The sequence below is a fragment of the Lichenostomus cassidix genome, chromosome 13 (genome assembly GCF_008360975.1).
Source record: "Lichenostomus cassidix isolate B80296 chromosome 13, HeHo_3.0, whole genome shotgun sequence".
Taxonomy (NCBI): domain Eukaryota; kingdom Metazoa; phylum Chordata; class Aves; order Passeriformes; family Meliphagidae; genus Lichenostomus; species Lichenostomus cassidix.
In genome coordinates, this window is record NC_139494.1 from 16,074,640 (window position 1) to 16,100,543 (window position 25,904).

Below are 25,904 nucleotides of genomic sequence, written 5' to 3' on the forward strand. Positions count from 1 at the left end.
GCTATTCCTTAGTCAGACTCCATGCAAAATTGTATTAGAAGCTTTGAAGTTAAAACATGAACATTGACTACCAGAGAGAGCCCTAAAGACAAAGACATTTACTGGATGTAAATGTTCAGTGAAGACAAAGGTCACCTTCTACTTTCCCAAAATCAAACCATGTTGGAAACTCCACATCCTGCTCTCAAGTTTTACTTCAGAGCTGAAATTTTTTCATGGAAGCAATCAGCGGTGAAATATTATTAACCTTGATGATTGGTTGTGTTGCAATGGCCAAGTTATGATAACTTGAGAGGCCATGGGACTGCAGAGCCTCAGCTGGAGGGACACAGGGATCTGATTCATCCCAACTCCAGAGCAGATGGGGCATGAACAGAAGAGCTGCCAGGCAAGCCAAGCCTCCAGCCTGCAGGAAATGAGGTTTTATCTGAATCAGTGGCTTTGGGCCAAACCAAGCCGGAAACAAACCCTTTTGAAAATGCCCACCAACTGGAAATTCCCAGAAAGGTCACTTCAGAAACATTCAAACACTTCCAAAACACAATTCCCAAATTCCCCAGGCTGTGGCTCATCTGTGACATCGTCTCTGGTGGCAGCAGCAGCAGCATCTGCACAGCCCAGCCCCACACAGGAGCAGTGGGAGCTCCTGAGGTTCCTGTGCAGCCTGGATGCTGAGGACACCCTGGAAAGGCTGCCCAAGGTCCCAGCTCCACAGCAGGGAGTGCAGGAGCTCTGGCAGTTCAGCCTCAGCCAAGCCTCTCAGTGCTTCCAGACATGGAAATCACTGTGGAGTTCAGCCTCCCAGGGCTCCCCTGCTTTCAGCCTTTGGAAGTGGTAGCCCAAGGCCACCAGAGTTTTGAGCCCCCAAGCCCTGGACAGTCCTTGGTGCCACTGGACAGAGAACTCCAAGGCACAGCTGCCTGGGCTGAGCTGCTCCAGGAACCTGGGAAGCTCATTTTGGCAAGAATTCCCCAAATGGGATAACTTCAACCAAAACATGTCAGGATGTGCTGTTTCCAGCTCAACTTTGACCAATAAATCTCCAGCTAGCATGGAACAGTGATACAAACCCCAAAGGCTTTACTCTCCACTGCTTACCTTCATCCTAAGTCATTTGTATTTATGGGACACAGGGAAAAGAGCTTATCCAGCCCAGCTTTTGGATCACAAGTGGCTGTGACCATTATTCACAGATAGCAGGAATTCAGCAGCAATGCCTTCAGCTGTTCTGTGTGCCCTGGCTGCTCCCTCCCACCTCTGTACCACAAGGAACCTCCTCAGATCTCTTGGCAACTGTTCACAGAGTTGAGATGAAGAAATGACAAACTTTTAGAACAAGCTGGAGTTTGTGTTCCATCTAGAAGGGCAAATTGTGCAGTGAGAGCAAGGCAAAGCAAAGACAAAGTGTGACCTCTGCATTTGCACATCTGCTTCAGTTCACACTCCAAGGGAGATTTGTTATTAAAAACTTCAGGTAACTGATCTGAATTTTGAAGAATGTGAAGGAACAGCAGTGATGCCCAGGAGCCACAGCAGGACAGTATGACACTTGCTTTTGGTTCTGCAGTGATGATTAAGGACTTCAGAGCAGAATCAGTTCTTTCCTCAATCTCTGCTCTGTGATCCAGTGCCTTGAGGTTACCTTATTTACTTCTGACTCTTTTTAACAAAGAGAGTTTCAATAAAGTTTTTCATGTTTATCCAACCCTTTTTCTCCTTGTTGAGCACGTTACTTACTTGGAACATGCAAGATGTTTTAATGCAAAACTACAATTACTTTACTTTTGCAGTTGACACTTAAATGGTCACAGGAATTTAAAAAAGAGGGCAAAGAGATCTGGGTGGATCAGAATGCTGGTCTGGTTTGTAGACCTTGAGCTGGGTTCTTCTCCAGACCCTTTTTTCAGCAGTTTAACTGCTCTGAGTACCCTTGTTCCAACCTGTATCTTTGAAATCTGGTCACCATGGCAGAAAGCTGAACTTTATCACCCAAAAAGTGAACCTGAATCACCATTTTCCCCCACTGCAACAGCTGTTATGGCCTAAAGTGATTTGAAAAATATAAGAGCCTTTCAAAGTTCTTGATTAGTAGATCCCAACCAATTAATTATCTCATCATCACCATACAGACCCTTAAGGCTGAAGGAGGTGCATAGGGATGATTTAGGGCCATACTTACCTTTTATAATTTCTTTTAAAATAGTCCCACAGACAGAGATCTGTATTCATCCAAAGAACCTTAATGTGTTGGCTAAACTTCATTCAGAGATTTAGGTTAATGCACCTCATCTATCCTGTTAAAGGAGCAATTATGCATCTGGAGGAAAAATGTTTCCAGAGCCCCTGAAGTCTGTGCCAGTAAAGTACCAACTGCAGCTGCAGTTTACAAGAAAAGAAACGTTAGAGCAACAACTCTACAATTTACAAACCAGGATTATAAACTAAATACTCCCCATGCAAGCATTTCATCGATAGAACTGTGGGGATGGGGAGATCATCTCATTTAGTCAAAAAAACCCCAAACCCCCCAAAATCCCATGTGTGACTCTAAACATGTGTTTTGAAAATACCAAAGCACTATGACATTTTTGCTCTGCCAGAAAAATGATCACGTCTTGATTGAATACTTTGCCTTCCCATCTCCTTTTCCAAGCTGAAATGTCAACTATTTTAAGTAAAATCCGAATATTACCCAACCACAAATCAGAAGAGAAGCTTGACGCCGCAGCTGTCCCCGAAAAGGCACATTCCAGTTCCACACTTGCAGTTTTACTAGGAAGAAAACAGAGAGGAAACCTTTCCAAATGCTTTGCTGCCTAATGACACAATCACCAGCACGTTATTAAAGCTCAGCACTCTGACACTGCAGTCATTATATCTGCAAACACCAAGACATTGTGCCAGGAGAAAACAATCCTTTTATTGAAAGCAAGGACGTCCCATTGTGACAGGTGAATGTTTTACTCCCGAGATGAACTCCATATACATAACTATTTTTATGCAGTTTTCATGTTCCATTTACACAATTTGCTGGCTTAAAAGGCTTTAACAGTCAATCAGGAGTTCAAGTATTAAGCTGCATAACAGAAGAAAATTATATTGTGTTATTGAAGTCAGGTAGATAAACAACACCTCCTGATTGTGATGGTACCATTATGTGCCTCAGGATGAACAGGGAGAGAGAAAACATTCACCTGGTTTCATATTCAAAATACTTGCTGAGATTCATGTATAAATGGATGAATGAACAGAGAGGGTTATTGTGTAATATTTTAATATCATAAAGTCAAATTTATTCAAATCAGGAAGAAAGGAAAGTGGGGTTTATGTCTTATGTGGAGTTCTGCCTTACTGAATTTGTGTTTATTATTCTGACAAGCAACAAAAATAAAAGATATAAATACACAGACAACACTAAATGTGTATCTCTTTTTTTGCAAGCAAACTGTCACAATATTATGCTCATTAAAAAGCTTTCTAAAACTAATAGCTCAGTGAAACACCAGACTTAATGGCTTGAGATAAATATCTTGCAAGAGAGCTGTTTAAGCCACTGTAAAAACAAACCTCTTAAACAGCAGAAGTACAAACACCAAACAAACAGAGAACCTGTGTTCCCTGAAGTCACTTTGCAGTCTTGCACTGACTCCAGGAAGAGCTAGATCAAAATGAAAGCTTTCACTACTTTCATATTTCCTTTGGGGCTGAATCTTCCTATATTTTCTTGCTACACCCAGCCAAAGATGGATTCATCCTAGAGACAAAAAGTGATAAAAGTGAATTGGTACATTCCCATTAATATAAAAAAAGTCTCTTTATAAGGTGGGACAAATAAAGAATGTTCACATTCTTCAGATTTTACTTTAGGCCATCATGGAAGGATTTAGCTCAAGAAGGCAAAACCCACCTCCCTTTACCAGCTGTTCTGGTCAGACAACACTGAAATCTTGAAAAAAATTGAGCTCAATGTCAGTAATACTTCAGTATATAACTGCCAGTTATTAAAATAACATTAAACAAGAATAGTGCATGTTTTAAATTTTTTAATTTGCTTATTTTAGCTTTTTTTTGGCCTTGAATGGACTGTCTACGTACCCTGTCCAGGTATGCCCCATTCTGTGACCTCTGGATCCTGTCAGAGCCTGCAGGAGAACACCAGGTGGAGGAAAATCATCATTTGCAGTCACATGGAATCTAATCTTAATTGCAACATTCCAAGGAGTAAATCGGTAGCATTAAAATTCAAGTAGACTTTTGTTCTCTCAAGAAAACTATTTATAGAGGCAATAAAATGCAGCATTAATTTTCTAGCTTTATTAATCCACTAAAAAAAAAAAAAGATAAAAATGAACCCAGTTTATTCAGATTTGTTGATCCATATCTAAATATCTGCTGGAATTAATCCATTTGCTTCCTGATTAATGAAAAATTCAGATCAATAGGAGACTTATCTGCTAGATTTGATGTTGTGCAAAATCTGCTAATTAGAAAGAAGGTATTAGAATTGATGGTTTTCACTGAAATAGGGCTTAATAGAATATTCTCAATTAAAGCTCCTGGAAAAGGGGGTATAATTACAATTAAGGACAGAGTCAGTGGGGAGGGGTGGGTTGGTTGGTTGGTGAGGTTTTTTTAAGTCACTGGAAATAGTATATAAAGAAAATGCTCTTCCTCCAAAAAGAAATGAGTGTCTGAAAAGGGAGCAGGGCCTGTCCATAAATCCAGGGTTAAACAGCACAAGGGGTACCCATAATAAACAGAAAAGCTGCCATTATGCTAAGATGGCAAATCCACCCAGGAAATCATATATAAGCAGAATTTTGGGGATTTTTCCTACAATAACTTGAAATCTCATAATCTATTAAAGATTTCTCCTCCTTTTTTCATGACACTTGTTCTCCTTTTTTTTTTTTTAATCAAGCAAACATAAATCAAGGAAGATTTTTTTTTTAATTCACTGTCCTACACATCCATGGATGTGTCTTACACATAGATATATGTCCAACATATACATAAATTGCTGTACACAAACACTTCTGCAGTGATCTCAGCTGTGGGAGAAAGCACAGGGAACAGTTTCCATGTGAGGAGAGATTTATTAGATTGGAACTTCTTAGCACAGAAATATGACAGAGGCCAGTGGAACCTTGACTGATACAAAGAACATGAATGGCACATAATGAATAATTAAAATAATGTAATAACTCCAGAATTAATCAGGAATTGGTTTTAAAGCCAACACAAAAACACATTATGTTTTTCCACATAATGCAGAATATTTGCACAATAATTGCAGAATAAATTGTTGAAACACATTGTGGCATTTCTTCTCCTATTCCATAACATCCACTGGGGTAGAGATTTCAGTTTGGAAACAGAACTGCACTTCTTCTGTTCTCATGAGAAAAAATTTTGAGGCAGAGTTTTCTTGTCACATGTGTGGAAATCTAATCCAACATTCTATAAAATAAGACACTGGCAGGAGTGGTTCTGTATTTTGGGATACACCCTAACATCCTCCCATGTGGAAAACTTCCATCAGCACCCATGCAAGGGAAGCAGAAGTGCTGTGGGTGAACATGGCATTTTTTTAACTTGCCTGGTAGCTCTTCATGGATTAGTATATTCTTTTTCTCAGTAATTCCTCCAACTGTGAGGCCAGAAATTCCAGTTCCATTTGTAAGCATACACTGTATTATCTTAAATTGTGCAGTAGCTACAATGCCTCTAATTGAAATTGGCTGAATGCAGAGCACCAGTTTTAATTCCCAAGTCATTTTCCAGTAATGAAAGAGCTGCATTCAGGGCACAGAGTGAGAACATGTTTGATGGTTTTGTTAAATTGTGTTACAGCAACCTTTGGGGAGCATCTAATTTATTTATTGTCTGCATGAAATCAACCACTCTTTTCCTATGTGCAAAAATAAATTATTATTCATACAAATACTGCCTTGGACCCATCTGTGAATAAGTTTAATTATGTATTTCACATGTTCAGAAAAACTTGCAGATGTTTTATGTGCATGTCTTTAATGTCAGGCTGCAGCAAACACTTCCACCATCCTTCCTCCAAATTAATATATACAAGACCCTTGATGAAACAAAATGTTTTTTAAAAAAAAGCTGGAAGTGCCTAAAGTATAGAATGAATTCCATTTGTGAGTTGTAAAAGCTACTACCCAAAACAAACAGCTGAATGGACCTTAAACCTTGGGATCTTCACTCGATATTAATTATAAAATTAATAATCTGTTTTCTCTACTAAAATAAAACATCAGTTCATTTCCTACCTTCTCCATCAAACTGGCTGCAGGTCAACAGGCGACTTCTGAACCTTTCATTTTCCTCAAGCATTTTTGAAATCACTTTCCAGACCTTGTGCCACACTTTGGACTGAAAGATAAAATGTGAAGCATAGAAAGAGTTTGCATTAAGACATCTATAGGGCAGAACTTTGAATTCCCCACAATGACTGTGAAGTCCAGCTGGGATTTTTTGTTGAGGACCGGGAGGGAAGAAAAGAGAAAAAAAGGATATATATGTGGGATATATTAGAAGAATCTCTTCTACTACAAGCCAAAACCATAAATTCTTCCAGGATTTTTCACCTATCTCCTCTCCTTTCTTTCCTAGAACTCTTGTGTTTATCCAGGACTTGTGAAGTGCCCTTCTGGATAAGAAAAGCTTATGAAAACTTGTGTAGAGCCATTAAGCTATCTTCAAAGTCATCCAAAATGGGGGAAGAAAATAAGATGGTTGATTTTTCCAGAAGCAAAAACTTTCCCATGTGGTACCTCAGCAGGAGCATAACTCAAGCCCCAAACTAAGATTCCAGAATAGCAACAGTTTTGCTCTTTTTCATATCAAATCCATATTAATCTGTTTTATAGATGCTGAAAACCTTTATTTTAGAGGCATAAAGCTCTGTCTGTAGTGGGCACATTTCAAACTTGTGCATTGAAAAGCTTAAATTGGAACTGCAGACAAAAGCATTCAGGCAGAGGTGGCCTAACAAATAGAAATGACTATTGACATGCTGATGTTTGGACTTTTGCTGGACCTCATCTAAAAAACTTGTTTAAATCTAAAGATAATTCCTTTCTGGAAGACATTTATCGCTAAAACATAATATATATTCCTCATTGTTTTTGAAGACTATTCAATGCACCAGGAGAGCCATATTCCAGGATGTTATTAGCTGTTCCTCTGCAGTTGGTAGCATTTTGCTGTTTTTAAATCAAGTATCTATGACATGACTCTATTCTAGTCTAGCTGATTACTTGTACTTCGCACATTACAGAATCTCATAACGAGTTACTGGTTAATAAATGTCCCTGTTAAAATTTCAAGCATTTGTCGAGCTACTGAACAGAAACACATTTGTGAAGCAGAAAGTAATTCTGCATTGCTACAAGGATGGTGTTAATAGCTCAGATTCCTGCCTTCACTTATTTGTAACCCGTGGGATTTCTTTGTTTAAAACATGAGAGGAAGAGGAACTGCAGAGCTTTTTCCTGCTGGGTTTCACCCCCAAGGTGTGCAGCACCCTGGCCTCAATCCAGCAAAGCATTTCAGTACAGGCTTTAAGTCAATAGCATACTCTCATTTTTCAAGGTAAGCACACACTTAAGTGCTTTATTGAATAAGAGCCAGAATTTTAAAGCCTCCAGAGAGGGAAGATAATACCATTTTTTCTTTTCTGTAAGTAAGGTTTTCAGTAACAGGCTACCAATTCCATCTTTTAATCTCCCTCACGCTCTCACACACACAGAACAAGCAGCTTTCTCAAATGCCAAGGCAGCTAATTGAGCTCCCACACTTTATACCTTTTTCTTCTTTCGTTTAATGACTTTATCAACGTTTCTTGAAGGGATGGGGAAGTCAAAGGTGTCAGCCCTAGCCTCTCGAGGGTCACCTAGAAAGAGTTTAGAAAGCATTTTTGGAGTATTTACACCACATTCCTAAAGAAGCTGTTAATCACTGTCACAGGTTGCCCAGAGAAATTGTGGTTGCCTCATCCCTGAAAGTGTCCATGACCAGGTTGGATGAAGTTCTGAGCAGCCTGGTCTAGTGGAAGGTGTCCTAGGAAGGGGATGGAACTGGATAATGTTTAAGGTCCTTCCCATCCCAAACCATTCTATGATTCCAGAGGGATCCTTATTTCTAGTCAGAGCAGATTATAGGATATCAATCCTTACATCATGCACATTGTCCCCTTCTTCTTTATTCCATTTATAACCATAGGGCAAGTGGGTGTTTCTCAAACGGCATAAAACAGATTTCAAAACTGCACCGCACCCACAAATTAAGGCAACAGGCTTCTGGAAGCTCTTAATTTCCTCTTTTTCCCAGAACTGCACACAGCACTCATGGTGTGGCGTCGCCAGTGCCCAGAACAAGGGAATAATCATATTCCCGCTCCTGCCGGCCCCGCTCTTCCTGGTACAGACAGTTAAGACATTACTTGCAGCACCTCCAGCCCCTAGAGTGCCCGACACAAGGGCTTCTCACCTACCGGGGCTGCGGCTGCCTGCTCTCCTCTCGCCGCCGCTCCCCGACCCGGGGCTGGGCCTGGCTTGCGGCTCCGGAGCGACCCTCGGGGCCCCAGCCCGGCTTGGGGGGCTCTGCCCGGGGCTCTGCCGGCAGCCCCGGCCCAGGCGGATCACGGAGCCGCAGCGGTGCGAGCCGAAGCTGTTCACATATACCACCGGCACGGGCGGGCGGGCGCGGCGGCCGCGCTCCCTCTGCGGCGGGGCGGCGGGCATGAGGGGAGCCGGGGCTGTGAGGGGAGCCGGGGCTGTGAGGGGAGCTGGGGCTGTGAGGGGAGCCGGGGATGTGAGGGAAGCCGGGGATGTGAGGGGAGCCGGGGATGTGAGGGGAGCCGAGGCTGTGAGGGGAGCTGGGGCTGTGAGGGGAGCCGGGGCTGAGGGGCGTGAGGGCAGCCGGGGCTGAGGGGCTCCCGGATGTGCCCCTGCCTCTGGGCCAGCGCTGCTGTTCAGCACCCAGCGCTGCTGCCCGAAGCCATATATTGATACATTCCATGCGAGTCATTGATCTGTCTGCAGCACTGATAACGGGGCTGAAGGTTGTCCGATGTACTGTTTGTCTCCACAGCAGAGGAACCGCCGGCACCCTTTTGGTACAGGTGCTGCTGCAGCGCCTGCACTTATACAAGGAATTCCTCCCCAAACTGCACCGGCTCCATCCACTTACTGAACAGTAATGAAACATTAAATGCCTGCTTTGTCCTTCAGGCAGCAGCAGCAGATGTGTGGCACTGACAGGATGCCCGGCGTGGTCAGTGCAGCCCGTGCAGGTGCTCGGCAGAGATGTGTCCACTGCAGCAGGGTATGGACATGGACACTGACAAGCAGAGCTCTCAGACCATGGAAGAGCTCAAGTTAGAGAATCATAGAATGGTTCGGGCTGGAATGGACCTTAAACACCATCTAGTTCCATTGCACGCCATGGGCAGGGACACTTTCCTCTATCCCAGGTTGCTCCAAGCCCTGTCCACCCTGGCCTTGGACACTGCCAGGGATCCAGGGGCAGCCACAGCTTCTCTGGGTATCCTGTGCCAGAGCTTCACCACCCTCACAAGGAACAATTCGCATCAAGTCCCACTGATGTTTTTTTTGTTACTAAAATACTGCTCCGGATTCTTTCCCCGAGTTTTGGCAGATTTGGCACAAGATTGCAAATTAGAGATATTACATTCTATGAAAATACCTTTTTTTCCTGATTATACTGTTTTTAGCAGCATTGGCAGCATGAATGGTATTGCCCTTAGGAGTGGGGGAGAGACCACGAAGAGCGAGAGAGCAAAGAGAGAAACACCAAAGAGACCATGACACAAACTGTGGTCATTCCCCAGGTTTGAGGAGGCTGAGGGTCTCTGTGTGTATGCAGGGAAGGGAGTGGAGCTGGGGAAGGGTCTGGAGCCCCAGGAAAGAAGGGGGCACTGCCTGGAGCAAAGGAGGCTCAGGAGGACCTTGTGGCTCTGCACAGCTGCTGACAGGAGGGGACAGCCGGGGGGTCAGGCTGTGCTCCAGGGAACAGGGACAGCAGGAGAGGGAACAGCCTCAGGCTGGGCCAGGGGAGGCTCAGCTTGGACAGCAGCAGGAATTTCTCCATGGAAAGGGTGCTCAGGCCTTGGCAGGAGCTGCCCAGGGAGGTTTGGAGTCCCCATCCCTGGAGGTGGCACTGAGTGCTCTGGGCTGGGGACAAGCTGAGGATGGCACAGGCTGCTCGGGCCGGTTTCCCCCTCAGCGCTGCCGCCATCGCCGTGTGCCCTGCAGTGCGCTCAGGCCCCGCCAGGTGGCGGCAGCTCCCGCGGATGCCGGCGGTGCCGCTCGGGCCGGAGCGATCCGATCCGCCCTGCCCGGCATCCCTGGATTCCCAGCTATTGTACACCCTGAACGGACAGGCATGCCGTGCGTGCGGCTGCCAGCGAGGGAAAACAACTCGCAGAGGCTCAGCCTGACGGCTAGGCACAGAAATTTGTTGTTTCCCGGTTATAAAAGGGCATCTCCTGCAGGCTCCAAAGGGGGCGGACTGAAAAGGAGGTTGTAGATGTGTCACCACCACTGAGTCGGGAGCCTTGAGATCAACTGTGACCTCAAATATCAACTGTGAGCTCCTATACCAGGGAAGGGCTCTTCCCCCAGAGGGTGGTCGGGCTCCCCAGGGAATGGTCACAGCCCCAAGGCTGCCAGAGCTCCAGGAGCGTCTCAAAATCCCCTGTGCTGGGATTTTGGGGCTGTGTAGGGTGAGAACTTGGTGCCTCTGGCTCCCTTCCACCTCAGGATATTCTGTGATTCTACAACTCTCAACTTCGTCCTCCTCTGCCAAGACCTAACCAACTATCCCTGTGAGTTCAGTCTGGGATATTAAACCCAGGAGAGAAGCGACCCAAAAGCATCATTAAAAAACCAGTCCTGGCATACAAACTTCCCCAGCTCCATCCATCAACAAAGCCCTGGTAAAGAAATCCCTCCTTTAGCTGCAACGCAGCCCACACCACAGCCCCCCCACCGAATCCTCACACACAAACCTAAAGAGCCCCGTGTTCATTCCATGACTGTCTGGGCATTGTGCAGGAACACTCGCTGCTGTCTCTGCCAGGGCAGGAGCTGCCTGTGCCAGCTGGCAGCTGCTTCCTTCCTCCGGCCTCCTCGGGGCACCACGGCTGCCAAGGCAGTGGTTTCTCAGCACCTGTGCTCATGGAAATGCTTCCACCCTGCTAATGCAAACGCACAGACCTCGTGGGGCACATTTTGTCCACTTTTCCCAACAGCACATTGCCAGCACTTTGATCTCAAATGCAAATTCAGCTCGGATCCTTTTTAGGATCTGCTGCTGCTCGGAAAAATCAATACCACCTAAAATCTATCTGCAGGTCTGTCAAGTTCAGCTATTTTAGCTGCACAGTGCTCTTCACCCACCTTTCCACACGTGTGAACTGACTAGCAGCTGGCCACTATCTCTGTATTAATCACTCTGAGCAAACATCTCAGCTTTTCACCGCAGCTGCAAGTGTCTGGTTAAAAATAGCCCAGATTCCAGCTTTCAGCCTGCACCTCATCGTGCGTTTGCTTTGTGTTCCAGTGTCAGCTCCTCCAGCTCACACCTTGTGTCGGTTCCTGAATTCCATTGTTTCAGTTTTGCTTTGGCCAAGGATGTGTCATCCTCTGTGAGCCCTGACAGTCCTTTTCAAACGAGGCAGTTTTTGGTGCCTACAGCTGATGCCAAGGTGAAGAAGGGAAGGAGCCATTGGGACATTGATGCATGCACACTCAGTGATTCCCTAAAAAATTCCAGCCTTCTGCTGCTGGGGAGGTTTGTTTTTTTCTGAGCATTCTTGGCAATGGAGTTAAAGTACTCACATGATTCAACAGAATTCATGGAATCGCAGAATGGGTTGGGTGAGACATGAAAGATCACCTCATTCTGGCCTTCCATGGGCAGGGACATCTTCCACTGTCCCAGGTTTCTCCAGCCCAGCCTTGGACACTTCCAGGGATCCAGGGGCAGCCACAGGTTCTCTGAGCACTCTGTGCCAGGGCCTCCCCACCCTCACAGGGAGGAATTTCTTCCATACATCTCACCTAAATTTACCCTAAAATTCAGCATAATTCAGGCAAGGCCATTGCTAATTATCTTGATCAACTGCAAAGGGTGAATACATGTGAAATAGGACTCTTAACACTGTGAACAGGGAAAAGTGTGTTAATTCTGAGAACAGCTATATTCAAACCTTGTTAATTATACCCTCAGCAGTAGCACAAACAGTTATTTTACCACCTTCATTTTCACAGAATGTTTAATAGGAGTCACTGGAATGAGGGATTTCATTAGAATGTGGTTACTGTACAAAAGACACTGGGGACCATTCATTAGTGTAACCAGGAATCATTATAAATACAAAAGTCACAACTTCTGCTAAGTCAAAGCAATGAATTTGCCTCCAGCTTCTTCCTACTTGGAAAATTTCATAATTTAGCCTGGCTGTCAGTTAATTGTGTGAGCAGTAATGGGGCAGCAGAGAGAGAAAATGGCCAAGTGCCACTGGAGCAGCACCTGCATTTCCCAGCAATGAACCTGCACTCAGTGAATCTCCCACTGCTTTACAAACCACACACGTGGGAATCACTTCCTCCACACCACTCATAAGGAGAGGCCTCTTCTACCATCTCTTCATGCTGTGCATAAAAATATTTAGCAGACTGTAAACTGTGTTACATAAAAGCCTGAGCCTCCCCTGGAGAGATTTCCAAATCACCCAGAAGATCCATAGGCTTTATAACAAACCCCAAGTCAAGGAGATCAAAACCCTTGGCTTAGCAGAACTTTGTGTTACAGCATTTCAACAGATTGCCAATTGGAAATAAAACTATGGGGAGAACTCAGAGACAAAATGAGCCCTGAGATTGCTCCAGAATTACACAGCCTGATTTCCAGGAAAGGCTGGTAGTTAAGTGATACAGCCAAAGGCAGGCAGGTGATTCACTTGCTCTGATTTAATTTTTCCAACTGAAAAATGAAATAGCAAAATTGCAAGTTATTTGTGTTTAGTGATGATGTCCTTTGGTTCCAAAGCAGAGACAGGAAAGCTGAGGAAGTTCAGCCCTACCTACCATAGCACTCCAGATGCTGGAAGAATCCTGTTTCAGAGCAGGATGTAAAAAGCAAAAATCACTAAATCATCCCCAGATTCAGCATTAATGTGGATAACCCAAGTCCAGACACAGAAACCTCACGTTTTCTTACCTCTCCTCTGAGATCTAACAGGATCCCAGGCCAAAGTGAGACCACCAACTCACCTGGCTGCAGGAGTCCCCATCCTTGAAGGTTTCCAACGAATGCCTGGAGGTGGCACTGAGTGCTCTGGGCTGGTGACAAAGTGGGGATTTGGCACAGCCTGGACTCGATGATCCTGGAGGTCTTTTCCAACCCAAAAGATTCTGGGGTTCTCAGCAGCAAGGCCACCCTGTAATGGTACTGGGAACTTTGAGAACTGCTCCGGACACTGAGCATTCCCTCCCTCCCCCCAGAGCCATCAGGATGCTGCCAGGAGAGGAGCAGAGCAGGGCTGTCTCCATGGATTTTCTCTGCAGAGAAAACTGAAGCAGTCACTGCTTTGTTCTGCCCTCACATTCCTCCACAGACACCCCCTGTAAAAGCAACGCTTGAGCAAATTCCCTTTCCACTGACTGCAGAGCTGGGTTGATTTTGCCACTGTACAGAGCCACATCTGTCTGTGCACAGCTGGCCCACTGCAGCAGAGCTGGGGGCTACTGCCTGCTGCTTACGGGAGAATGCCTCAGAAACCTAAGGAATCCCATTTAAACTCAGGAACACTTGGCATGAATGTGCTCCCAACCCAGCCCAGCGCTGGGCAGCAGCTCCAAGCCACAAGCACTGCCTGGCAAAGTGACACTCGGCCAGACTGACAACTTAATGCACAGCAAGGCCTGAACAATCCCTGAGCAAACTGATGCTGGTCCATGAGTCAGCAGCCATGTCAGATGGTGATTTACACCGAGCAAACATTTTTTCAAGCCTTGGGTTGGAGAAGGCTGGCAGAGATTTTTATTGAATGCATTGCTCTGCTTCCACAGATTTCAGATCCGGGCTGAGTTACTGAGGCACACAGTGTGTGTCCACTGCATCCATCACAGCACTCTGCCATTTAAAACCAATGTTCTTCATTCCCATGAAAAGTAAAACAACTCAACCTGTCATAGTTTTGGGATAAAAAAAAATACCTCATGGCTGAGAGTGATAAAACTACATCCCTTTTAAACATTAAGAATAATACAAACCCAAAAATGTGTCATCACAGTCATCCTTGACCTGTGCTGAGCTCACAGGATTTCATCTCAGCTTTCATGACTCACCAAATTAAATTGCAGGAAGAAAAATGCAATCAAACACTGACTTAATACATCTCTGTATTTTATATCTACCAGGAGGACTGAGAACTCTGGACCAGCAAATTTTGTGAAGGAACCTTAACAGAACATGATCTCCCACGCTCCATAAACAAAGTGACTGAAGCATTCAAATAAATCAGCATTTGGTACCAAATTGTCTCTCTGACAAGCCCTACAAGGAGTCAGGAAATTATAGTTCCTGTGCCATGAAAACAGGTGATATCTGATGGCATCAATCAGAGCATGGGGATGCAGGAAGACTTTCCGTGATGTATTCAGAGCACTGATTCACCCCCTTCAGTTTCTCTGCGTGCACAGACAGCTGCAAGGATATTCTTATCCCACAGGCTGTTTTTCACTCTGACAAACTGAATCAGCTTATTTCACACGGAGGAAGGGATGTCAGTGTTTCTCCTCATCTCCCCTTTCCGAGGCTGTGACTTGTCCCAGATTCCCTGGAGCCGCACTGAGCATTTTGGGAGTGGCAGTTGGAGAGCCAGGACCGAGCAGAAAATGTCTGACAGCAACCTGGCAGCTCAGCCTGTCCTGGAGATCCAGGTCAGCCTTTAAATCAGGGAGATGGGTCACATCCACCTCCTTCACCGCCCTGGAATGTGGCAGCTCCTTCAGGGCAAGTGGCAGCCAGAGAGCTCCTGGGGACTGTGCTGGGACAGCTCCTGCCAAAAGGAAAAAGCTGGGACTCACACAGGGAAAGTCTGGAATTCCACCCAGCAGGGCTTACCTCCATCTTCTGGAGTCTGCCTGGAGCACTTATTTACAGCTTCAGGCCAAGCTGAAAGCCAAAAAGCATTTGTTGTGTCATTTGTCTAGAAAGTTACCAGCAATTCAGAATCGGCCAAGGCCATCATCCCAACACTGATTTTGTGGAGAATTGAACGCTCCAGACCTTTCCCCTTACTGATTTAAATGTTTTAGACTCTGCCTAGCTAAGAAAGCTTCATTTATTAAACATTCACAAAGGATTTTGCAGCCTTCAGAACAGGAGAATTTTAGAATGAATATACACTGTAATCCCTAACTGTAAATCACATGTTGGATCCTGATAAACATCTCTAAGTTTGCAGCACTTTGAGTTGGAATCAGTCAGGGAGTGCCCTGTTTGTGAAGGATATTGCTGATTCCACCACCAACAGCATCCAAAGCCTTCCACCTCCATATTCCAGCACCAAATTTCAAGTCTGTCCCACTTGTAAAAAAACATGAACACATAATTAAGCACATGTCGTCTAAAAGACCATTTGCACTTGAAAACAAGAACATGTTAATCCCTCAAAGAGGCTGAACTCTGACTATTTCCTAATAATCCCCATGCAGAGAACAGAGGGATAAAGTTTCCCAGCCAAATCACATGCTGGAACTGGTCAAGAGTCTGGTGCTGCTTGGCTGGCACTGAGCACCGAGGAATTCCTGACTCAGTGGGCAGGCAGGGCACCTCCAGCCACTCCACTCCTGATCCAAAGCATCCCAGCTTTCTGTTCAAACAGAAATTGTGTTCAGGGAATTGGAAATACCTGCACACAGGCACCAGCCGAACTTCCCATTCCTGTTCAAAACCAGTTTCCAAAGGCAGAGCTGCTACACGTGCCTAGGTGAGGCAACGGCAAGTGAAGCGATCAGCATTGGCAGAACTAATCCCATCAGAGCTCCAGGATCTGCATTTCCTGGAGCAGCCACACAAAGGGAAGAGACTCACCACCTAGCGATCGTTTGCACCACAATTCCCTCCGTGATGGCACCAGAGATTAGCGGCAGGACTCTGGGATTCTTTAAACTCCTGCTGAATAGCAGATCTGTAAGGCAGCAACACTTCTCACGACTCAGTGGATATTTCAAGTTTAGATATTTTAAATTAAAAGCTGAAACGAGCAAGTTCCCCATAATGCCAGATGTCTTCCTTCTGTTCCTGTCAGATCACAAGTGTGAGACAATTAAAAAAGAATCCTTGTCTGTGCACGCCTTGCTGGGCTCTGCCCTGGCTCCACTCTGGTTTTCTCTTTATCCCACTGCACGGTGGTTTCTGACAGCCTAACGGAGATGGAAAAGGGAAGATTTGGTTGAACCAACTGAGGCTTCCAGTACCAGAAGGAAAGATGGAGAGAGACCCTTTACAGGAGCCTGGAGTGCCAGGACCAGGGGGAATGGCTTCAAAGTGACAGAGAGTGGATGTAGATGGGATTTTGGGAAGGAATCCTTCCCTGTGAGGGTGGTGAAGCCCCAGCAGCGGCTGGGAAGTGTCCCAGGCCAGGTTGGACAGGGCTTGGAGCACCCTGGGACAGTGGAAGGTGTCCCTGCCCATGGCAGGGGTGGCACTGGATGATTTTTAATGTCCCTCCCAGCCCCTGTGCCTCTCCTTACCTGCTGGATCTTCACCTCCCCAAGGAAACTTTGCTGCACTTGTGACCCAAACAGCACCAGAAATTCCCCTAAAACCCTTTTCACCCCACAGAGCCCAACAAAATCCCCTCCCCAAGCCCCACCAGCTTTAGCCACTGAGGAACAAATTCCTACAGGAAGCTCAAAATAAAAAAGGAGAAACATTGAGTTAAAAGTTTTATTCATTCAACATCTCACATTACAAATATTTAAAAATTATATGCATACTGGTATAAATAGTCATTTGCAAACTATTTAATAACATTAATTTTCACTAGCACTTCAACAAATGAACTCTTTAAAAAAAGTAACTTGTGTTATATAACTTAGAGTAGAACATACAAAAATATGAACTTAAACGTGAAAATGACTTTAATAAAAAATGAATTACCCTTATTTAAAATGCTATAATAAATACTACAACCTCCCCATACACAGTAAAAACTATATGGAAATTCAGCCAAGTAGTACAATTAACTGACATACTTAAATAACTTTTCCTTCTGATAATATGAGCAATACATTGGGGGAAAAACATATTAGGGATTAGTAAAAACTAGACACCCACTTGCTAAAAGTTTCACTTCCAAAAAATATAACAAAAAAATCTGATGAAAATTATAAAAACTAATTATACTTTAAAATTTAAAAATATAAAAAATAAAACAGTTGAATACAATATTGTCCCAATTCTTACAATGCTATCACAGTAGCTTTAAAATAAGATAATAAAATAAAGCAAATGACCAAAACCTTTTATTCCATTTTTTTTTAAAAATAATCTCAAATTTACATTAGTAGAAAGATTGATTTCTGATTCTTTTCTTTAGAAACACCAGCAAGAAAGAGGATTTACTAGAACAGTAGAAAATGACATTTTTAAATGTCTGCAATTAAAAACAAAGAATTACACTGCAAAGATCTTCCAGAAGTCTGAAATAGGTATTGCACATAACTTGAAGTTAACTTGCCACAATTCATCACATTCAAGTTTTAAATCACCTTTGAACAGAAGGTTTGAACTCTTCAAAAAACACAAGGGGTGAATTATCAAGTCTTTCCAACAGCATCCTTAGAAAACGCTAAATTCAGTCACTGCAAGGTTGAAATTTGCATTCTGCAGAGGTCTGTGTATGGAGAAGTAGAGACTATACCAAAAAAGCACGGGGCAGTGGGGTTCCTTTACATATAAAATAATCAGAAACACTTTATTGTACATTGCAAAAATAACCATGGAATTACTCTGTAACTCCCCCTGGCGCCGCCCCGCTGCTCATTAACGACACCCCAGCTCTGGTACCTAATTACACCCTAATGAGCCTGGGGCTACACGGTAACCCCAAACCCACCAGCCCCATGGATCAGAAGGCCTTGTCAGCACTATTGAAGCACAGAGTAATGGAGAGAATTGTTTTATGCCCTGTAAATCGAAGTGTAACCAAAGGATCTGTAAACACGCTTGTCACACAATCACAAGTGAATATTAGTAGAATAACAATTTCTTACATTAGTCATGCATACTAACATTACATGCCTGCCACCTAGCAGGCTCTCTTTTATTCTTTAAATATAATTTAAAAGAGCAGACACGGTTCTGCATCAAACACCTAACATCGATTCTTTATTAATAATAAAAATGGCTAAACATTCACCAAAAACGTCTGCATTTGTGTATAATTTTTAAAAACTCAGTAAGAAGCGGTAGACAATTCTGATGGTTCTTGACTTTTTAAATTTCTACACTATATTTATGCATTTAAATTTCATGGGTCTAAAGACAAGTGTCATTTGTCACTTTCATGCTTTTTCTTCTTTAATTCTCAACTTTACATATACTATTTCTTAAATTATATGTACACCAAATACCTGGTGCTGGGCTAAGATGTTTAAGCAACATGCTTTCTTTTCTCTGCAGATTCTAAAATAGCATTGCCAGTGCACAACATCCATAATTCAAAATGTATGCAGAGCACTGAAATGTATAAAAAGCAGAATATAAGAAAATAAAATTTATTAAAATTATTTATATTAAAAAATGAAGTATATGAAGATCTCTCAGTAATAAAAGTACAAAAAGCTACTCTTTGCAATATGAAAAATTGAGGTATTGCATAAAGAGATATCCCGTCAGTGAAAAGTGTGCCTAAAAATGCTCACTGTTGGAAAAACAAGATATACAAAAGTAGTGCATAACAAATATACATTATGTGCATGACAAAATAAGTTAGCTACAAAAACACTGTACCGAAATTCAGCAGGTCATGTACAAAGGGAAAAAATTATTATTCAAAGCTAGTTCTCAAACAGTGTTATTTCTTGTAATGGAAACCCACCTCACCTGTTTGCTGGGTAGGATCGGCACAATAGCACACCCCAAGCCACCTACAAGCATTAAAAAAATGAAAGGAACATTCCAACTAGAATTATGTACTTCAGAGAAAAAAAAGTCCCTGACAATCTACACAAGAGCACTCTGCATTTGCATCACTGTTGTCAATATTTTCAGGGATTTCAGGAAAAGCAGCTCCCTTGCTATACTTGACTAATAGACAGCAAATGTCTCCATTTTGACCTTTGGAACTCGGTAAGGTATCAGTTCATTAAAGCCTGTATTGAACATAAAAACTGCTTCTCATAAAGATAATGGGGGCTGGGGGAAGGGGATGAGGGGGGCTTTGAAGGGAGCAGATGTTTTTTTCCAAGCAGTGCCAGGGCAAATCTTTGGTTTGGGAGACTCTCGGGTGTCCCAGGCCCCTGGGGCCGGGCAGAGATTGCCACAGAATCACTTTGTTTGCACACTGCTACATCCTCGGTGGAGAAGTTGGCCAGGGCATTTAGTTCAGTTCCAAAGTACTCAAAAACACATTTTCAGAACTACTCCTTCATTCATCTGTTTCAAACTAAACCCTCTGCACCCGCATTCGCTTCACATGTCCTGGGCTGATGCTCCTCAAGGTAGGATTTGAGTTTATTGAGTTCCAACAAAGCCGGCGTTAATTAGCAACGTTGGCACTTCAAACACCTTCCTCTCCCCACAATTAGTTCTGGAGAGCTGGGATCTGAGCTGGGATTCTTTCTACAGCAAGAGTTAAGAAAGGCATCTGCACACTTGCACCAATTCAGCCAACAGTGCAAAGCAAGATTTGGAAACTCCTTGGGTTCATGCCTTCTGTTACAGCTAAATTGGAGGGGATTGAAAATTGACTTTACAGCCAAGATGGGGAACCAATAAGCAGCCAATTTGTGTGCCACCATGGAATATCAAAACTCCAGTAAAAATCAGTGATATCCTTGAGGTATCTTTAGGTTTTCTACTTTTTCACGTCAAAATGGAGAGCAAAGGCTGGCCCCTGATGAACGTTAGTATATTAGGATATAGAGTTATATATAGCCATCAAAAATAAAATCTATATATTTATCCTTCAGGAGAGGAAATGCCAGTTCACTAGTTGTCATTACTCTAGCTTTGGTAGGATATCTAGGGCTGTAACCAGACAATTGAGTTCTCTTAAAGAAAAAAAAAGTGCACTCCCCCCTCAGTAGTAACTTTACGCAACTTTTACATTCAGGAATTCTTAAAATGTAATCATTTTGATGAAAATATAGTAAGCTCTGCCTATCTTAGTAATTTGGATGTGGGTGGTAGCCAGAGGCACGGTCAGATACACACTGAGCTAAAATTTCAGCCTCAAAATCTTTAAAAGATTTAAAAAAAAAAACTAAAAAAAAATCATTATTATAGTGCTGCTTCAACTTTGCTCATGCATTTTTGTTGCTTTAAACATGCTCTTTCCTGTTGGTAGGTAAATGCTAACTTCATCTGTTGCTGGAAAAATCCAAAGTCCAAACAAAAAAAAAAAAAAAGAAAAAGAGAGGCAAAAACAGGCTTCCCTGGGGGAAAAGTGTCAGAACAGACTGATAGTGTTATTGTTACACGGTTATTTAATAAAAGTATTATTATGTTCTTTATTAACAATAATTTAATTAAAAAACCAAAATACTCTATTGTTTCAATTCTCTTCTCTTAATATTTTTCTCTCCTCTTAAGAAAACGTTGCAGGAAATTAAGTGTTCTCTCGGTAGTAAAGACAAGAGAATGCAACTCGCTTGCAACATGTTATCGATACGAAAAGGAGTTCCCAATACAGTTTTCAATGACAAGATTCTATAAAATACCCATTATAGGTCATCCTTTCATTAGACTATTGTTAAATTACAGACTACTACAAAAGGACATGCTGTGAGTACGGGGCAGGGTGGGGAGGGCAGTCGGGAGAACAGAAGAGTGCACTTAATTGGAGGCCTGCAAATGAGCGATCCTTTAGTTCCAGCGGAATGAAATATGTCTCGGGCGATCCCCTCCCTCCTTCACCAGGGGCTTGTGGAATTCCCTGCCGGCACGGGAATGGATAGCAGCCCAGCAATATTCACAGTAATACTGCAGACACGTCACGTTAGCACAGAAGAACGGGGCGAACTTGCCGCCGCAGCGGGCGCCCTGACACTCGTCACACAGCTGATCGTCCAGGACATATGGCTTAACTTCCACCTGCAGCAGGAGACACGACAGGTGAGCGTTCTGCAGGGCACGTTCTGAGCTCCACACCACCCACTCCCCGGGCTCCAGCAGGACTGGCAGCAGTTATGCAGTAGGGAATTTTTAAAAAATTTCGACAACTCAAGATTTCCCCCTCGTTCCATGTGATTGTGGATGTTGAACGGCCAAAACTCCAGGCGCTGCAACACTCCTACTCCCTCCTTGATCCTTCAAACCCCCCCAGAGACTGCTGACCATCAGTCTCACACATGCTGTCACTGATTTACACCTTTTGTTGAGACACAGGCTGACACCACAACCCTGGGAGTTATTTTTGAAGCCCAATTAAGCTCCTTCCCTTTCAGGCAGGAATGGAAACTGTTTATACAACACACTAAGTGCAGTTAAAATATGCATGTAGCCTGCACCTTCAAATGCCTGAAGTCCCAACATGAAAAAAATTCATTTGTCCTCCAAATAAATACTCCATTTCTGTATTCTTTTTCCACGGCTTAGTCCTCTCAGCAAAAGGAAATCCACCTGATCTGGCTGGGATCAAATGAGAGGCTTAACACAGACTGATGCCCTCCTACGCTGCTGGCATTAAGGGCCAGGTGATGGGCAGCAATTCAGCACAGCAGAAACAAATATAGGTACAAGTTCCTGTTCCAGAAGGGTCTGTGAACCTTCTCTGAAGCTCATTCAATGTGATATTTTCACCAGCATTTTCAAACACCCAGGCTGTGACTGGTATCTCTACTGTTATCTGGCCTGGGGCTGCTCCTCTCTGCACCTCAGGGCTTTGGACACATCTCAGGCAAATAAGGACATTCACGACTTCCTGGGTTTTTAAACCCACCCAGTTTTATCACAGGCCAGACAGCGCTGCAGTAGTTTGATGTCATTTCTGCTTACAGGACATATAAACTGCTCAGAGACAGCACAGCAGCATTTTTAATGACCTGTTTTTCTCCTCTTCCAGTGCTCGAGTTGCATTTCCCAAAACCCCTCCCTGCCAGCTCAGTCCATCTGCAGAAGAGCAGAGGCAGGCAAATCTTCCTAAGGCTGCACTCCCCATGCCCTAATCTGCTGTGCAGGGTGAGGTTGGGGTGTTTTGAGCAGTGCTACCTTCTCCAAGTGCTGAAAGGACAAAAGTGCCACACAGGCCTCCTTCATGTGGCAATTCTGCTGCACTCCCTCTGCTCAGCCACCTTCAGAGGCCAAACTGCAGCCCAGGTGGCCTTGTCACATTTATTCTGAGTGTGACAGGGGCTGTAAGTGCTCCCTGAGGTGGCCACAGTGAATCTCCCAGCTCCAGAAAAGCCTGGGTTCCAGCAGCTCCATCAGGGAGCCCCAGGCACTGAACCCTCCGTTTCACTATCTCAGGGCACACCCTTCAGCAGCACCTCCTTGCCTAATTTTACAGGAAATCCCTTCTTGTTACTTTTTTTTTTAAAACTAATTTTGTTTTTCCTTTTCCAGAAAAAGTCTTAATTAATAGAAAACTATTAATAAATAGAAACTTAATAAAAAGTAGTGCTGCCACTGCTGTATTTTTACCTCCCTCATGCACCCCATCTTTCCTACAATGAATCCTCTCTGAGCATTTATCTCCCCCCACAAAAACTACACAAAAAATGAGGAAATAAGGAGCGGGAGGAGAGGAGGAAGGGGAAATAGATTGCAAAATCTTTTTTAGAGTTCACAAGTACTTACTTAAATTTGTAGTCCCACCAGCTTCAATGGACCTATTCACCCAAGTGTCTGCTTATGCAAGCACAAGTTGCACAAGGGCAGCCCAAATTATTTGTTCAAAGCTGTACAGAACTTATTTCAGAGCCAAGATTAGAACAAAGGCATTCCAATTCACAGGCCCACAGTCAAATTGTTGTTACAATTCTTCTGCCCAAGCTTTATAGCCAAAGCAGAAGTGAAATGATAATGGGCTAATCAGCCAAGTTTGGAGGTTTTCCGCTGTATTAACTATAAAATTAAGATCAGTAGTGACAGTCATGTAGGAAAAATCCAGACAAAGGATGAATTAGAAGAGGAGATGTGAGCATCTGAGTTTCCCAAAACTGTGGTCTGAAGATCATTGTAGCTGGCAGTTACATTTTAGAGAGATGAGGAGGGCAGAAAGCAAAGTGCTGATCCACATCCCTCTAATTGAAAATAATCAGGAATCCAATAATAAAGGAATGAAACAACCAAACAGAGCTGTGGAGGGTGCCTGGGAGGCTGCAGTGCACAGCAACAAGTTCACAAGGAATTACCAGGATGCTCTGGGACACCCAGCACACACTGGCCTGTTCTGCCTGCTCTCCCAAAGGAAGCAGGGCAGGAGTAAGAGCTGCACCATCCTTGTCAGGCACCTCCCTCCCTGCACCACACAAACACTACAAATCCTCACAGTGGGAGCATCTGAGGAGTGCAATATTCTTACAAAAGGCCAAAGCAGCTGCCACACTTCCCACTACACCCAGCAACCTGAAAAAGCCTGTTTCACAGTCACCTCCCACGTGCCAGAACCACCAACTCCCTACCACTCCATTTTTACTCTGCGCTGCATCAGAACGGCACTAAATATGGGATTGATGTGGTGTAACATTCCCAGCTTTCCCCAGGACACCCCGAGAAGGGGTTTGCAGAGGGAGAAGGGGTGTGCAGAGGGAGAAGGGGTGTGCAGAGGGAGAAGGGGTTTGCAGAGGGAGAAGGGGTTTGCAGAGGGAGAAGGGGTTTGCAGAGGGAGAAGGGGTTTGCAGAGGGAGAAGGGAGCATTTGCAGAGGGAGAAGGGGTTTGCAGAGGGAGAAGGGGTTTGCAGAGGGAGAAGGGGTTTGCAGAGGGAGAAGGGGTTTGCAGAGGGAGAAGGGGTTTGCAGAGGGAGAAGGGGTGTGCAGAGGGAGAAGGGCGTTTGCAGAGGGAGCCCAGGAGCAGAGGGGCACAGGCCTTACCCGTTTATCAATCTCTCCGTGCTGCAGCTGGACAAAGCGAGCGCTGATAGCAGCAATGTAGCTCTGCTGGTTGGAAAAGGCCACCCTGCCAGCTCCCTTGGGGTACTTGAGCTCGGGGTCGGTGTCGATGCCGGCGTAGCAAACCCCGCCGTAGAGCCGATCCATGATCATCGCCAGCTCCACTAGGGCACAGAGCAAAACCAAACAGGGCTTTGGTGGGTTTGTGTCCAACAGCACCACGCCAGGCTGGTGGCTCGTGTCCCCCAGTGTCATTCTCTCGCTGCCAGGCTCCTTTCCCCCCGTGCTCCCCGCTCAGGGCTGCACACCCAGTGCTGCAGTGTGTACCTGCTCGTAAAGGCCGAGGAACACCACCAACAAAAATGGTTTTTCGTGGGTCAAGAGGCTGGGAACCATCCATAACAAAATCACTATCACTAAGGTTCCAAGGCCGGATCTGAACCTAAGGACAAAAAGCCTGGTTTTTTTAACCATTCACAATTCAGAGTGTCTCAGTGATATATATTACAACAGTGTGCTACAGAGAAGAAAACTTAAAGAGTTCTACTTTCTAAACTCGACTTGTTCAGCAATCATTTCTCAAAATGAAATGGTAACAAGATCTCCTAACACAGACCATCTGAGGGTGCTAAATTTCATCATTTCCTAGTTACCCAAATTTCTGGGAAAAAACCCCTCACCCTCTACTCACACATTGACTTAATCGTGACTGAACTGTGCTGTACAACCCCCCTGGTCACACAGATCTGCACTGCTCCTGCTGTCCCAGCCTTATCTCAGTGCAGCAGGCTCCAGAGTTGCCTGTTTGTTTGCTGTGCTGCTTTTTACTTGGTTACAGACGACCAAAATTTGAAGTACAGGACTAGAGCAGAATTCTCCCCAACTATTTGTATATTGCATCAGCCCCCAAACTATTTGTGTATTAATAATTTACAGTTCAATGGCATGATATGTTTTTTAGGATTGTCTCTGTTACATAAATAACACTCAGACAATATGAATTCTATATTTTCGTCAGTAGCAAGCATAAAATACCTTTCTGGAAATACATCTTCTAACAAAAACAGGCGTTGTAACTAGACTAAAAAACTTTCTTTTGTCTAGTTCAAAAGTAAGCTAGTTGGTCTTTTCTCTTTAAGAACTTAATTTGACACCTTAAAGAAATTTAAACATTGACATTCTGAAGACAGAAAACATTCTGAAGAGCCCAATTAGTGGCTACCACCCAGGAACTGTGCAATTCCTGACAATTCCACCTACCGGTTTGTCTTTGATAGTGGGGCTGGAAACACACAGATAGAGCTTTCCATCTTCTTCAATGCATGCATCAATCAGTGCCTGCACAGAGCTTTCATCTTGGAACAGCAAAAATGCATATCCTGGCAAAGGCAAAACAGAAACATCACTGCTCTGTTTGCTAGTCTATAGGATAATAATTGAAGCCAGAATTAGGTTTGACATCACACTGCCACACAGGATGGGATGAGCTTTAAGGTGCTCTCAGCACACATTCCAACCCTCTGGTTGTTCATATAAGGGACAAATCCTTCCCAGCTGCTGTGGAAGGC

At 44.1% G+C, this 25,904-nt stretch overlaps 2 protein-coding genes across 4 annotated transcripts in view; both read right to left on the bottom strand.

The window, feature by feature from the left end:
• Positions 1-2,905: 2,905 nt before the first annotated feature.
• On the bottom strand, positions 2,906-8,776 carry C13H5orf47 (chromosome 13 C5orf47 homolog). 2 transcript variants are annotated; one of them, XM_085073206.1, is made up of 5 exons: positions 8,516-8,776; positions 7,827-7,915; positions 6,291-6,393; positions 4,096-4,142; positions 2,906-3,754 (listed from the first exon to the last, which is right to left on the bottom strand). In XM_085073206.1, exons 1-5 carry the CDS (start codon positions 8,763-8,765, stop codon positions 3,728-3,730), a joined length of 516 nt encoding a protein of 171 aa, XP_084929332.1. In that variant the 5' UTR covers positions 8,766-8,776; the 3' UTR covers positions 2,906-3,727. The 2 variants fall into 2 exon arrangements, with proteins under 2 accessions (XP_084929332.1, XP_084929333.1); XM_085073207.1 differs by lacking the exon at positions 4,096-4,142.
• An 8,217-nt stretch (positions 8,777-16,993) lies between these two features.
• The window catches only part of CPEB4 (cytoplasmic polyadenylation element binding protein 4), a 39,050-nt gene continuing 30,139 nt past the window's right edge, over positions 16,994-25,904 (bottom strand). For both annotated transcript variants that reach the window (XM_085073985.1, XM_085073986.1), the window contains 4 exons: positions 25,597-25,715; positions 24,664-24,778; positions 24,319-24,500; positions 16,994-21,378 (listed from right to left, as the gene is read on the bottom strand). In XM_085073985.1, the coding sequence (XP_084930111.1) occupies positions 21,151-21,378; positions 24,319-24,500; positions 24,664-24,778; positions 25,597-25,715 (644 nt within the window). In that variant the 3' untranslated portion in view covers positions 16,994-21,150. The remainder of the gene's footprint in view (positions 21,379-24,318; positions 24,501-24,663; positions 24,779-25,596; positions 25,716-25,904) is intronic.

Bases quoted from the DNA above. Each gene is read 5' to 3' on its own strand.
- C13H5orf47 (XM_085073206.1), bottom strand. From the start codon at position 8,765: ATGCCCGCCGCCCCGCCGCAGAGGGAGCGCGGCCGCCGCGCCCGCCCG. The intron at 6,394-7,826 runs GTATAAAGTGTG...TTTATCTTTCAG, and splicing joins TTAAACGAAAGAAGAAAAAG to TCCAAAGTGTGGCACAAGGT. The intron at 4,143-6,290 runs GTAGGAAATGAA...GTTCTCCTGCAG, and splicing joins CAGCCAGTTTGATGGAGAAG to GCTCTGACAGGATCCAGAGG.